This window comes from Scyliorhinus torazame, chromosome 8, assembly GCF_047496885.1.
Source record: "Scyliorhinus torazame isolate Kashiwa2021f chromosome 8, sScyTor2.1, whole genome shotgun sequence".
NCBI classification, from domain to species: Eukaryota; Metazoa; Chordata; class Chondrichthyes; order Carcharhiniformes; family Scyliorhinidae; genus Scyliorhinus; species Scyliorhinus torazame.
The window spans coordinates 62640023-62655133 of NC_092714.1; the positions used below are offsets into that span (position 1 = coordinate 62640023).

General features: G+C 48.4%; 1 protein-coding gene across 1 annotated transcript in view; it reads right to left on the reverse strand.

The window, feature by feature from the left end:
* Positions 1-224: 224 nt before the first annotated feature.
* The window catches only part of LOC140427892 (uncharacterized), a 98682-nt gene continuing 83795 nt past the window's right edge, over positions 225-15111 (reverse strand). The window contains exons 19-20 of the mRNA XM_072513722.1: positions 3873-3960; positions 225-3111 (exon numbers count right to left, since the gene is read on the reverse strand). Of these exons, the coding sequence (XP_072369823.1) occupies positions 3001-3111; positions 3873-3960 (199 nt within the window). The 3' untranslated portion in view covers positions 225-3000. The remainder of the gene's footprint in view (positions 3112-3872; positions 3961-15111) is intronic.

Below are 15111 nucleotides of genomic sequence, written 5' to 3' on the forward strand. Positions count from 1 at the left end.
TCTCCAGTGTCTGCATAGGTTTCTTCCGGGTGCTCCGGTTTCGACCCAGAAGTCCCGAAAGACGTGCTATTAGGTAATTTGGAAATTCTGAATTCTCCCTCCGTGTACCCAAATAGGTGCTGGCATGGCGATTCGGGGCTTGTCACAGTAACTTCATTGTAGTATTAATGTAAGCCTACTTGTGACAATAAAGATTATTATTAAATTATAACAACATTCTTCCGTTCTGATAGTGAAAAGATCTTTTATTAAAATTAAAACATTTCCAAGCTACAAATGTTGAATATATACCCAAAAGGTTGATGTGACATATCACACCTATCCAAAATACTCCATTGGATGGTTTATTCAATTGGACAGATTCATATGAGTGTCACAATTAAGTGGTTAGTCTGTCATGTCACCATAGTGCAACAGCAATAGTTAAACACACAAATCATCAACAAGCATATATGCTACAATGCTGGATTTCTATTCAAATATGTAATAAAAATTGTGCTCATCTTCATTGCTCAGTTACATTCACTGGAGCTTTCGTTTTCAGCACGAGTATAGAAAGGACAATGTCGGATTGGTCACCTGTCAGATACCATGCCTGATGTTCCAGTCTATTGAATTCAATGCAAGGGGAAACTGGGCAGATTGTATAACAGGTCTAATATCACCCCTGTGGAAACTTATAATTTATAGCAATGTTCCTCAAATTATCTTAGTAATTCAACTGAAAGAATGAGAGTTATACACCACAAAATTCAGAAGAATTGAAGGAAGACATGTTGTTCTATTCATAATATATTATTAATTGCGCTGATATAGCGAGCCAGAAATCCTTGATGTTGGGGTCAAAATTAGTACCTGCAATCTTTATTCAACTCACTACGAATTTAAAACTCTTATCGACAGACTCCTTTTTGAATGATATACTTTGATAGACTCTCCCCACTAGCAGGCAAAAATCGCACTCTGTGGCTTTGTAGTTTCTGGCTAACAAACTGTTAGATAAGCTAGTTCGAAAGAAGAGTCACGTTAGTCTTGAAACATTGGGCGGAACTTTCCAAAACAATGGCAAAAGTTCTGTCTGACTGAAAATCGGTGCGTTTCTTTCCGGAAACACAGCCAGATCTTCTGACACTGTCAAAAAATTTTATTTTATTTTATTTATTTTTTTTTAAAATTGGGGAGCGTGATTTGCCCCGTCATTCTGGCAAGGCAGGGCCGATAGAGTTGGCAAGCCTGACTACACAGAGATTGGGTGCCACCTGCGACATAAATGAACTCTCCCCCCCGAACAGCCATGGCAAAACCCCCAACCACAGAAGTATTGGGGGCATCCTCCTTGCTCACCCCAGCACGTTCGCCAGCATGCACCCCTCTCCCCCTATCACACATAAGGGGAACACCCCTCTCCCAATGGAGAAGGATCTCCCCCCTCTTAGTGCCTCATGGCACTGCCAGAGGACAGTATCAGGGTGGCTCCAGGTTCGGTTTCGAAAACCAGGAGAGATTTGTGCTGGCATGATGTTACAATGCTGGCCGTGGGAGGGGGTGTGTTGGGGGGGGGGGGGGGGGGAGGGAGAGAAAGAAGAAACATACATCATACGCTGCTGGAAGTTACGGTGTGAAGCTGTCTAATGATCGTAAAATTAACATAAATTTATGAAAATCAGTTTCACGTCCTGATCACGTTACCGGCAGGGAATGGGGAAGATCTCAAACCAAGATCTCATGGCGCAAATCCTGTTGTAGCCCTCTCGCGAGATTTAGCGGCTATAATGGGATTTGTACCCGCAGTGAATGGACCTGACAAATTGACAAGGTTATATGTGTTTCTCTCTCCACAGATGCTGCCAGACCTGCTGAACTTTTCCGGCATTTGTTTTTATTACAGATCTCCGTAGCATTTTAATTTTATATTATATAATGTGTTTTAACATTCAAATCCAAGTTACTTTAGATTAATACATAACGCAAGCTGCAATTGGATTTCAAACATCTCTATACAATGGAAATTGGGTAAATTACATCTGTTACAATTAAACAAAAATCAGTTTACTATTTTGCTGTATAGTCCCGAGAACCCCTGGAAAATTTCAGGCTATTTTCATCTGGTAAGAAAGTTTAATTCTATGGTGCAGATGCTTCTGCTTCCTAAACAATAACCATGTGTATTTTCTCAGATGCTGAGTTTGTAACAATTTCTGTTTTTGTTTCAGATTTTCAACATTTTGTCTTATATATTAGGTTTCATCTTTGGATCAACTCATAACAAGAAACAATGGGCAGGATTCTCCGGTTCACCAACCACGTGTGTCTCAGGAACACACCATCTGGATTCTCGCTTTCCACCGCCGATCAATGGGATTTCCCATTGAAACTGCCCCACATCACCGGGAAACCCACGGGGCGGGTGCTGCCAACGGGAGAAGAGAATCCCAACAACCAGAGAATTCTGGTCACAGGTTTTTCTGTGACTCCCAGATTTAATGATTAAGCTGCTCAATGACCATCATCAAAAATGCAATGATTAGACACAGAACTTCAGTATGCTGACCCTTATTTAGGTAGATTCTCATTTAGAATTAAATTCCTCCTTGAAATCATTTGAGTTATTTATTTAAACTGTGCACCTACTGTCAGTTCTTTTAACACTCGAATGATTTGCATTAGATCATTTATTTTATGTGTGCATGTAACCGTCTTAATCTTACATCCTTCTCAATAGCCAGCAGGTAACCTGTGAAAGGGAAGAGGGAAAGCAGTGTCTAGAACCAGCCAATTTGGCCTCCTAACAGGGAGGCTGACCAGCCATACAACAAAGACAAATGTTGAAGGATAAGTATACAATAGTGCAGCATGGGATAACTGAATAAAACCTTTTTTAACAAAAGAGGCAGCTTCAAGTAATTATACACAAGAGTTGAATGCTTCCTGCAAGTACATGAATAGGAACATGGCTTCAGTTTGCAAAACACAATAAATCCCCCTGAGGTCCTGAATGCTTTATTGCAGAACATCATAATAAAGCTGAGGCTTCTTTGTTTCAGCACGGAATTGTTCAACCTTCATTCCAACTCGGAAGAGAATTGCTTCATCCCACCATTTACCCATAATCTGGGAGAAAGAATTGGAATTATTAATGGCATTGCCTATATTTTTTGTTTAAATACAAGAGCAGACAATGTGATTCCAAAGCAAAGATATAACAATGCACAATTGGCTGAGAAGACAAAGAGGCAGAGATGGGTGTTCAGTGTGATCTGGGAGCCGAAGGCGACTGGTAACAATTAACGAGATGCAACCACATGCCGTCGGGAGTGGGAGTTTCCCAGGCGATGCGCAGGTCCCAACCTGCCACTGATGGTTACAAGCCCTGGGGCTGTTTTGGTGCCAAAACATAAGTTTGTTTTCAGCAGTCATCATAGTCAGACATTAGTGTATTACTCACTGTGGAGCACAATGGAACCCATAGACATGGTGAAAATGTATGACAGACTTATTGAAGGACTGGAACAGTGTGCATTCTAATGGAACAAGAGATCATGTCAGTTTATAAAATCAAAGAGAGACTGCTACAACCATTGTTAATGATGCAGATATTCCGAAACTAGAGTGTTTCGGCCCCAAGCATTTTGAATAAGGGATGCTCAACCTGTAGTAGAAAGATTGCTTGTTTGCAATGATTTCTGCAAGGTTTGAAGTCATATTTTATGTTTCGTCATTTGACAATGCCAAATCTAAATTAACTCAAGATGATTAATCCGGATTACAATGAATTCTTTCCTGTATGTATCATTTCACATTGTACAGATTGCAATTTCATTTTTTTACTTTTTCAGGGCATTTGAATTGATACTGACAGAATGCAACATTACCTGAATGTTTATGGGTAGCCCAACGGAGCTGTACTCGACTGGAACCACAAGAGAAGGAATTCCTGTAAAATTCGCAAGTTGCATATATCTGAGATGAAAAAAATATATTAGCCAGTTAGATTAAATTAAGAATTTCCAGTTTATTTGACTATGAACTTCTTAGTACATCCAATCATCTTTTCTTCTTACTGTTTCAATAACAATTTTATCTACTGGTGTTGGGAAAATGCAATCTAGAGGGAACATTCACCATCAAAATAGCATTTTTCCAGCTATAGTGTAGAGCATCAGATTTGCACTCAACATTCTAAACATTGCCACTGCAAACTGACCAGTGATACAATAAATTATCCACAGAACATTTGGATCAGATGCAATACACCATGCAATTAGATGAGAACGTGCCAAATGTGTGTTTGTACCCAGTCTTTTTTTCATTCATCAGCCCCTTCAGGGGCAGCACGGTAGCCTTGTGGATAGCACAATTGCTTCACAGCTCCAGAGTCCCAGGTTCAATTCCGGCTTGGGTCACTGTCTGTGCGGAGTCTGCACATCCTCCCCGTGTGTGCGTGGGTTTCCTCCGGGTGCTCCGGTTTCCTCCCACAGTCCAAAGATGTGCGGGTAGGTGGATTGGCCATGATAAATTGCCCTTAGTGTCCAAAATTGCCCTTAGTGTTGGGTGGGGTTACTGGGTTATGGGGATAGGGTGGCGGTGTTGACCTTGGGTAGGGTGCTCTTTCCAAGAGCTGGTGCAGACTCGATGGGCCGAATGGCCTCCTTCTGCACTGTAAATTCTATGATTTAATATTATCATAACAATGTGTGCAACAACTTGATCCATCCTACTCTTTCACTGAACTTCACACTCAACACACAGGCTGGGGGTTAATCTTGGTAATATCCTACTGGTCTATCTCGCCCTTTTTATTGCTGATCCCGTGGACTCTGCTAGTCATAAAGCTATCAATGTTCCTCACCACATCTTCCTCTATAAGTCTGTTCACTCCTGGACAAAGCCCTTGCAATCCATGAGTTTATCATTGATAATCGTCTTGATATCGTGGTCTAGGCACAAACCTGGCTGAGGCCTTACATAGAGACATAGAACATACAGTGCAGAAGGAGGCCATTCGGCCCATCGAGTCTGCACCAACCTACTTAAGCCCTCACTTCCACCCTATCTCCATAACCCAAAAACCCCTCCTAACCTTTTTGGACACGAAGGGCAATTTAGCATGGCCAATCCACCTAACCTGCACGTCTTTGGACTGTGGGAGGAAACCGGAGCACCCGGAGGAAACCCACGCAGACACGGGGAGAACGTGCAGTGGCGAATCGAACCTGGGACCCTGGCGCTGTGAAGCCACAGTGCTAGCCATGTGTGCTAGCATGCTGCCCCACGGTAGAAGATGCCTTGTGACATCTTCTCCCTAAAAGATTCCCTGCTTGGCTATACCTTCCACGGTTGCCTCACCCAGACCGTTATGGCTGTGGTTTGGCTCTTAACAAAATCTCACCCTTGCCTGTTCTCTTACTCCTCTGGCATTGTCATCCATTGAGCATCTCACCTTGTTCCATCCCTCTCACCTTTCATTCAAAATCCTCATTATCTTCTGCCCAGCCGATCTTCTCAACAAGTCATCCTTCTGTCTCAGTAGTGAGTAACTAAACTCCATCTGAATTCACCATGCTCTCTCTGCTCCACGTTCACTGCACTGCCTTCCTATCTTCCAAACCAACTGTTGACCTCGTTATCTCATGCGGGCCTCGCTACCCCCATGGTATCAATCACAGATTACACCATCCATGTCACTATCTGGAATCGTTCTACACCCACATTCCAATTCTCCCTCCCAAACTATACTTCCTTTGTAACCATCCTAGGTTGACAAACCTCCCCCAATTCACTTAGCACTGCATTCTCAAATTCCCAACTGTCTTGCCTTTGGCCCTCCATTCGCTTTACATTTCTGCAGCTAACAACCTGCTTAACTACACCCCCATTAAAACCATTACTCTCTCTCACTCTGACTGTTCCACTGGTATGGCCCATCCTTGGGTCAAAGAGTTGCAAAATTGAATGGATATGGGTGGTTTAGCCAGATCTGGTTAGATCATATAAAGCACTTAGCGGGCTCTGCTTGCAACTGCTAAAACTGCTCAAAATTTCAGGATCATAATGGAAAGCAAAGTTAATCCAGCTTCTTTTCTCCACTGTCTCCAACCTCAGCTCCCAGGACAAGTGTGAGGAGCACATAGAATTTTTTGTCCCAAAACAGAGTCCAGTTGATTAGCTACCTCTGTCGAGTTCCCTTCCTCCCCTTAGTCCACCTGGCCAAACTTTCTCGAAGGTTCCCCTCAGCCCTATCCCTCTTCCTCATGCCTCTTTCTTTCTCTCTCACATTACTCTCCTCTTTCATGCCCCCTCAAGAGTTCATTATTTCCTCCAAAAAAAAATCAATCCTTGATCACTCTATCCTTGCAAACTCCCCATCTCCAACCTCTCTTCCCTCTCCAAACACCTTTAATGTGTTGTTCCTTCCCAAATCTGTACCCATCTTTCCCGAACTCCATGTTTGAATCCCTGCTATTGGGTTTCCTCCCATGCCACAGTACTAAAACAGCTCAAAGAATAGGTCCCTAGAGCCTGCTCCACAATTTTATAACCGTTTGGCTAATCATTCCCGCCCAAAAGGCGGTAATAGCTAATCATGAATTTATCTACCTCTTGCCGTAAAAATCTGCAAAGACTCTGGGCGGGATTCTCCCATCCCCGCGCCGGGCAGGAGAATCGGCGCAACCGCGCCACGCTGCCCCGACTGCGGGGCGCGATTCTCCGAGGTGCGGAGAATCTGCACCATCTGCGCCGCCGCGTTTGGCGGGGGTCGAGGGCCACTGTATGCAGCCGGGCCGCTGCTTCTCCGGCCTTGGTGGGTCGAGTGGCTGCACGGAAACGGCAGAGTCCCGCCGGCGCCGTCCACACCTGGTCACTGCCGGCGGGAACTCGGCGCAAAGGGTCGGGGGGGTGGGGGGGGAAGAGGGGGACTCCTTCCCCGGGCGGGGGGGGGGGGGGGGGGGGGGGGGGGGCTCTGATGGGATCTGGCCCGCGATCGTGGCTCACCGATCGGCGGGCCGGCCTCTTCCCCCCCGGCCCTACCTTGTTGCGCTTCCGGCCCCAGAAACCCCGCACCATGTTGCGCTGGGTCCGGAGTGTTCCGTGAGTCTACCACGCATGCGTTGGTTCTCGCCAGGATGTGAACCGCTCCAGCGCCGTGCTGGCCAGAATCGCTACTGCCGTGGGGGACAGAATCGCTACTGCCCGCGCCCGTTTTGCACCATCGTGAAACGCGACGGCGTTCACGACGGCACGGACACTTAGTCTCGCGCTTGGTGAATCACGCCCACTGCTTTCACTTATTTTGAGGAAAGGAGTTCCAAAGACTCTCTACAATCTGGGAATTATGTTTCCCCACATCTGTCTTAGGTCGATGCCCCCTTATTTTGCACATTCTCCCTGTGTTTGCGTGGGTTTCGCCCCCACAACCAAAAAGATGTGCAGGGTAGGTGGATTGGCCACGCTAAATTGCCCTGGAAAAAATTTATTGGGTACTCAAAATTTTTTTATTTTTTTTTAAAAAGAGGCAAAATTACAAGATAATTACAGGTTGGAATGTGAAGAATGGTTGGAATGTGAGTCTTTACAGAAACAAACAGTGCGAGTGGAATAAGTGATAATCACAGTTAATTGAGGTGCGAATAGTCTCAAGCCAGGACAGTTAGTAGGATTCTGTAAACCCGATTTGAAGGAGAAAGGGACAGAACCTGAGGAGAGAGAACTGTTAACAATGTCAGCTAACATGGGAGCCAGGAAGGGATGTTGGGTTGTCAGTAGTTCAATGGAACTAGAATTGAGAGAACGGGAGGCGAGTCTCATGGACAAAATGTGCGGAGTCTGCATCTTCTCCATGTGTCTGGGTTTTCTCCGGGTGCTCCAGTTTCCTCCCACAATTCCCGGAAGATGTGCTGTTAGGTGAATTGGACATTCTGAATTCTCCCTCAGTGTACCTCAACAGGTGCCGGACTGTGGTGACGAGGGGATTTTCACAGTAACTTCATTGCAGTGTTAATGTAAGCCTACTTGTGACAATAATAAAGATTATTATTAGTGTCCATGTCGATGATCCGTCATGTTTTGCAGAGATTGCCGTGGCAGAATTTGGTGGTGTTGTGGTTGCTGTTCTCCTGAAGGCTAGGTATTTTGCTATGAACTATGATCTGTTTGAGGTTAAGCGGTTGTTTGAAGGCAAGTAGTGGAGGTGTGGGAATGGCCTTGGCAAGATGTTCGTTGTCACCGATGACATGTTGAAGACTCTGAAGAGGATGTCGTAGTTTCTCCTCTCTAGGGAAGTACTGGATGGAGAAGGGTACTCTATCGGTCATGTCCCGTGTTCATCTTCTGAGGAGGTTGGTGCGTTTTTTTGCTGTGGTATGTTGGAACTGTCGATCGATGAGTCAAGCGCCGTAATCCGTTCTTACGCGGGCTATGTAGCGAAGTGGTCTTGCTCACACTTGTGCATGAAGATGTTGGTGTATTGAGGTGCGAACTTGGTCCCCATGGCTGTTCCATGTGTCTGGATGAAGAACTGGTTGTCGAAGGTGAAGACGTTGTGGTCCAGGATGAAACAGATGAGGCAGTTGTTGGTATTGAGTACTGAGGCTGATCCGACCAAAGAACACACCCACTAACTCAACAGACTGATCAAAACCTTTGATTCAGATCTTCAGAGCATCCTACGTGCTATCATCCCATGTACTCCCCATGTTGGAGATCTCTAATGCATCCCAAAGATACACAAAGCCAACACATCCAGCCGTCCCATCGTATCAGGCAATGGGACCCTATGTTAGAACCTCTCTTGCTACGTTGCGGGCATCCTGAAACCCATCGTACAAAGAACCCCCAGCTTCTGTCGCGACACTACAGACTTCTTGCAGAAACACACCACCCATGGACCAATTGAACGAGGAACACTCCTCGTCACAATGGACATCTCAACACTACACCAGCATCCCCCACGATGTTGGCATTGCTGCTATTGCCTCAGTACTCAACACCAACAACTGCCAATCTCCAGATGCAATCCTACAACTCATCCGCTTCATCCTGGACCACAACGTCTTCACCTTCGACAACCAGTTCTTCATCCAGACACACGAAACAGCCATGGGGACCATGTTCTCACCACAATATGCCAACATTTTCATGCACAAGTTTTAGCAAGACCTCTTTGCCGTATGGGATCTTGAACCCTACTTTACACTAGATACAGTGACAACATTTTCTTCCTTTGGACACACGGCGAAGAATCAATGAAACGACTACATGACATCAACAAGTTCCATCCTACCATCAGACTCACTATTAAACTACTCTCCAGAATCGGTTGCATTCTTGGACACACGCATTTCCATCAATGACGGACACATTAGCACTTCACTCTACCGCAAGCCCAAGGATATCCCCCCGATGCTCCATTTCTCCAGCCTCCACCCTAAACAGGTTAAAGAAGCCATCTCCTACGGACAAGTACCCATAAACACAGGATCTGCCCGGACGAGGAGGAATACGACGGACACCTACAGATGCTGCAAGATGCCTCCTAAGAGCAGGATGTGGCGCTTGACTCATCGATTGACAGTTTGATGTGCCACAGTGAAAAACCGCACCAACCTCCTCAGAAGACGAACATGGGACATGGCCGACAGAGTACCCTTCGTTGTCCAGTACTTCCCCAGAGTGGAGAAACTACAATTTCTTCATCGGAGCCTTCAACATGTCATCGATGATGACGAACATCTCGCCAAAGCCATTCCCACAACTCCACTACTTGCCTTCAAACAACTGTCCAACCTCAAACAGACCATTGTTCGGAGCAAACTACCCAGCCTTCAGGAGAACAGCGACTACAACACCACACAACCCTACCTTGGCAACCACTGCAAGACATGCTGGATCATCGACATGGATACTACCATCAAACGTCAGAACGCCACCCACCAGGTACACGGTACATACTCATGCGACTCGGCCAGCGTTGTGACCTTATACGTTGAAGGAAAGGTCGTCCCGAGGCGTGGTACATCGGCGAGACCATGCAGACGCTACAACAATTGCTGAACGGACACCGCGCAACAATCACCAGGCAGAAGTGTTCCCTTCCAGTTGGGGAACACTTCAGCAGTCAAGGATATTCAGCCCCCAATCTTCAGGTAAGCATTTTCCAAGGCGGCTTTCACGACTCACAACGCAGAATCGCCAAGCAGAAACTGGTAGCCAAGTTCCGTACGCATGAGGACACTGTCATAATATCCACTCATGTATATAATGAGATGCAAACAGACAGTGATTGACACACAGGATGACCAGTAAGCACACAACACAGTGCAGCCAATCACCAGACAGGACACTACCACTATAAAGCCAGAGGACACTAGGTTTCCCGCTCTCTCGGGACCCAGCCACTGAGACAGTCAGAGTCCACGAGCTAGCAAGTGCAAACACCATGCGGTAGCTAGTAAGTCTGGTCAGGCTACTACAAGGTCTCCAGTCAGTTCAGTACAGTGTCGACCCACAGCTGAATATGTATATCAGTTCTATCGTTGAATAAAACAGTGTTGGATCTTCTCCAGTGTTAGGCGTCTGTTTCTAGCTTCCCTACACAGAGTACAGTCCACATCGAACCTACCTGCCTAACACAGCATGGTACCAGAGTGATACTGATCTTGACGGACCTACCTCGAGTGAATCAGCATTGACCAGCAAGCAGCCATCCGGTGAAATGGAAAACATCCAGCCTCCTCCGCAGCTCCGCATCTCCGGCAACCTCGGCACAAATTGGAAAATCTTCAAGCAAAAGTTCCTCTTGTACAACGAGGCCTCCGACCTCTAAGCAGCATCGGATGCCAGGAAGATCACGCTATTTCTCTCCACCGCGGGGGACCACGCCATCCACATCTACAACTCCCTTAGGTTCGCAGACGGCGAAGACAAAACAAAATTCAAAACAGTCCTGCTGAAGTATGACAGCCACTGCGACATTGAGGTGAATGAGTGCTTTGAATGGTACATTTTCCAGCAGAGGCTTCAGGGTAAGGATGAACCTTTTCAGTCCTTCGTGACCCATCTCTGCATCCTAACGCAGTCATGTAACTATGACTCGATGGCTGATTCCATGATCAGGGATCAGATCGTTTTTGGGGTCCACTCCGACTCCCTTCGGCAGCAGTTCCTGAAAGTCAAACAGTTGACCCTCTCTGTCGCTATCGAGACGTGCGTTGTCCATGAGCATGCTAAGAATCGTTACTCCCACATCAGGGCGGCAGAAACTACAAAGCTGGCCTCCCACGAGGCGGAACGGATGCAGGCCATTGCACAAATGCAGGGCCTGAGCATCGAGGGGAGTGGCCGTTTTGCGCGCTTTTCCCGGGTCCCTGCGCATGTGCGCCACGACCGAGTGGACAACAAGCTCGACAACCCGACTGTGCAGGTGCGTACGTCGACAGACCACACTGCGCATGCGCGATGGTGCACCGAACGCGCTGGCGTCGGCGTCATGACGTGTCTGAGTTGTGGCTCCGCCCATTTAAAGCGGCAATGTCCGGCAAAAGGACGCCGGTGTCTACGGTGTGGCAAGCTTGGCCACTACGCAGCCCTTTGCAGATCTGCTCCACCGCTCAGCAGCCAGCAATCCCAGCTGCGGCGCAGAAGTGTCCGCTCAATACAACAAGGCATGCCAGATTACGATCCCGACAGCCCAACGGACCCTGATGCTGAGTGCCTCAAGTCCCCATACCGGGTGGGCATCATAACTACACATGCGCTGCCTACCACCACAACGGCAAAATGCCTCTCGATCCTCAGTGTGGATCCAGACGACGAGTGGTGTGCTGTCCTCACAGTTAACAAGGCTCGCATCCGATTTAAACTGGACACTGGCGCATCAGCGAACCTCATCTCAAAATCCGACCTCGACACCATCCGCGCCAGACCAAGCATTCTTCCACCGGCCTGCCAGCTCCTTGACTACAATGGCAATGCCATAGCGGCCAGTGGCTCCTGTCAACTAGGGGTATCCAACAAGGCGATCAAGGCAACACTGCGGTTTGAAATCGTCGGGGCTGACAGCTTCCCTGCTCGGTGCTCGAGCCTTCAAGCTCCTGAACCTGGTTCAGCGAATCCACACCATGTCATCATCACCGGCGACGGCCTCGCCTGATGTAAACTTGCAAGCCGACATATCACGCAGTACCACAGCGTATTCGATGGAATGGGCACGCTCCCATACCGATATAAAATCCTGCTCAAGCCGAATGCCACCCCTGTAATTCATGCACCACGCTGGATGCCGGCACCCCTCAAGGATCACCTGAAAAAGCAGTTACAGGACCTCCAGGGCATCATATCGAAGGTCACAGAGCCAACAGACTGGGTCAGCTCCATGGTCTGCGTAAAGAAGCCGTCAGGGGAGCTTCGCATTTGCATTGACACTAAGGATCTAAACCGCAACATCATGCGGGAGCATTACCCGATACCAAAACTTGAAGAGTCGACCAGTGAGATGGCTCATGCCAAATTCTTTACTAAGCTGGAAGCCTCCAAGGGTTTTTGGCAAATACAGCTGGACGCGTCCAGTCGCAAGCTGTGTACATTCAACACCCCGTTCGGTCGCTACTGCTACAACCGGATGCCTTTGGGGATCATATCTGCCTCCGAAGTATTTCACCGCACCATGGAGTAGATGATGGAGGGCATCGAGGGGGTGCGAGTATACGTTGACGACGTAATTATCTGGTCCACAATGCCCCAGGAACACATCGCTCGCCTCAAGAAGGTATTCCAGAGAATTCATGAACATGGTCTCCACCTCTACAGGGCCCAGTGCTCATTTGGTCAATCTGATATTAAGTTCCTGGGTGACCACATCTTGCAGCAGGGCGTGCGGCCAGATGCCAACAAGGTCTCGGCGATCAACGCCATGAAGACCCCGGAGGACAAGGCGGCGGTCCTCCGCTTCCTCGGGATGGTCAACATCCTCGGGAAATTCATTCCCAATATGGCATCCCACAGGGGCTGGTTTAGCACACTGGGCTAAATCGCTGGCTTTTAAAGCAGACCAAGGCAGGCCAGCAGCACGGTTCGATTCCCGTACCAGCCTCCCCGAACAGGCGCCGGAATGTGGCGACTAGGGGCTTTTCACAGTCACTTCATTTGAAGCCTACTTGTGACAATAAGCGATTTTCATTTTCATTTAATTTCATTCATTTCACACCACGGCCCTCCGCCATCGCATCAAGAAGTCGACGGAATTCCAGTGGCTGCCCACGCATGAAGAGGAATGGCGTGAGCTGAAAGCAAAGCTCACCACAGCCCCGGTTCTAGCGTTCTTCGACCCAACCAAGGAAACCAAGGTATCGACTGATGCAAGCCAGGATGGCATTGGGGCGATGCTCCTTCAGCGAGATGACTCCTCGTCCTGGGCTCCAGTGGTGTATGCCTCCAGGGCCATGACGCCCACTGAGCAACGGTACGCTCAGATTGAGGAGGAGTGTCTGGGCCTCCTGACAGGGATAGTCAAGTTTCACGACTACGTTTACGGCCTGCCAAAATTCACGGTAGAAATGGACCACAGGCCTCTAGTCCATATAATCCAGAAGGATTTAAATGACAAGACACCTCGGTTACAGCGAATTCTTCTTGAGCTACGCCGCTACGACTTCGAACTTGTCTACACGCCAGGCAAAGAGCCGATCGTTGCAGATGCCATATCCAGGTCCATTACCACACCGTGTGAACAAAGTGACTTAATCTGCCATATAGAAGCGCAAGTGCAGTTGTGTGCCACCAACTTTTCGGCCTCTGACGAACGGGTGGTCCAAATTAATGAGGAGACGGCCAAGGATCCTCTGCTGCAGCGGGTGATACAGCACCTCACCAATGGCTGGCAGAAGGGACAATGTCCCCAGTTCTATAACGTAAAAAAACGACCCGACGGTGGTGGAGGGAATCCTTCTAAAACTCGACAGGTTCGTAATTCCTCAGAGCATGCGGGCTATGGTGCTAGGCCAACTCCATGAGGATCACTTTGGGGTCGAGAAATGCCAACGCAGAACTCGGGAGGCGGTCTATTGGCCGGGCATCAGCCAGGACATTGCCGACACAGTCCTCAATTGCCCTACCCGTCAGAACTTTCAACCAGCACAACCCAAGGAAACGCTGCAACAGCACGAGATCGTGACCTCTCCGTGGTCCAAAGTAGGTGTAGACCTTTTCCACGCCAAGGGGCGTGACTACGTACTCCTGGTCGACTACTTCTGCAGTTACCCAGAAGTGGTGAAACTGTCCAACCTCACGTCGAAGGCGGTAATCAAAGCCCGCAAAGAAACGTTCGCCAGGCATGGGATTCCGCTCACGGTAATGAGCGACAACGGTCCTTGCTTTTACAGCCAGGAATGGCTTGATTTTGCATAGTCCTACAACTTCCGTCACGTAACCTCCAGTCCCCACTACCCGCAGTCAAACGGGAAGGCCGAGAAAGCGGATGCTCAGGCCCTATTGTAAAGCGGTTGCTTTGCAAAGCTGCAGACTCAGGCTCCGACTTCAACCTGGCGATGCTGGCAAACAGGGCAACCCCACTGTCCACTGGGTTGTCTCCAGCGCAGATGCTCATGAATTGCACTCTGAGCACCACAGTTCCAGCCATCCATGTTCCAGACCTTGACCACCTCACGGTCTTACAGAAAATGCTGCAGTCACGGGCCCAACAGAAGGCCACATACGATGCTCATGCCACGGATCTACCCGAGCTGGCCCCAACTGATCATGTTCTGTCCAGTTCCCTGAGGGCGGCTGGTCAGCCACAGCTGTTGTGATCAAACAAGTGGCCCCAAGATCGTTCCTTGTCCGCATGGCTGATGGCTTCCTGCTACGGCGCAACAAACGGGCACTGCGAAGAGTTCCACGCCCGCTACCTGACCGAAGTGCCACTCCGCCTACGATGCTTCCTCCGGACGTACCCTGCCACGAGGCCACCGATCTACCAGCAATCCTGCCAGCCCGTGCGACCACTGCGATGGCAGCGATCCCGCTATCCACGTGCAGGCGGCTCCTGATCCACCTCTGCGGCGATCAACAAAAATTTGTCGCCCACCACAAAGACGGAATCTGTAGACTGAACTTTTG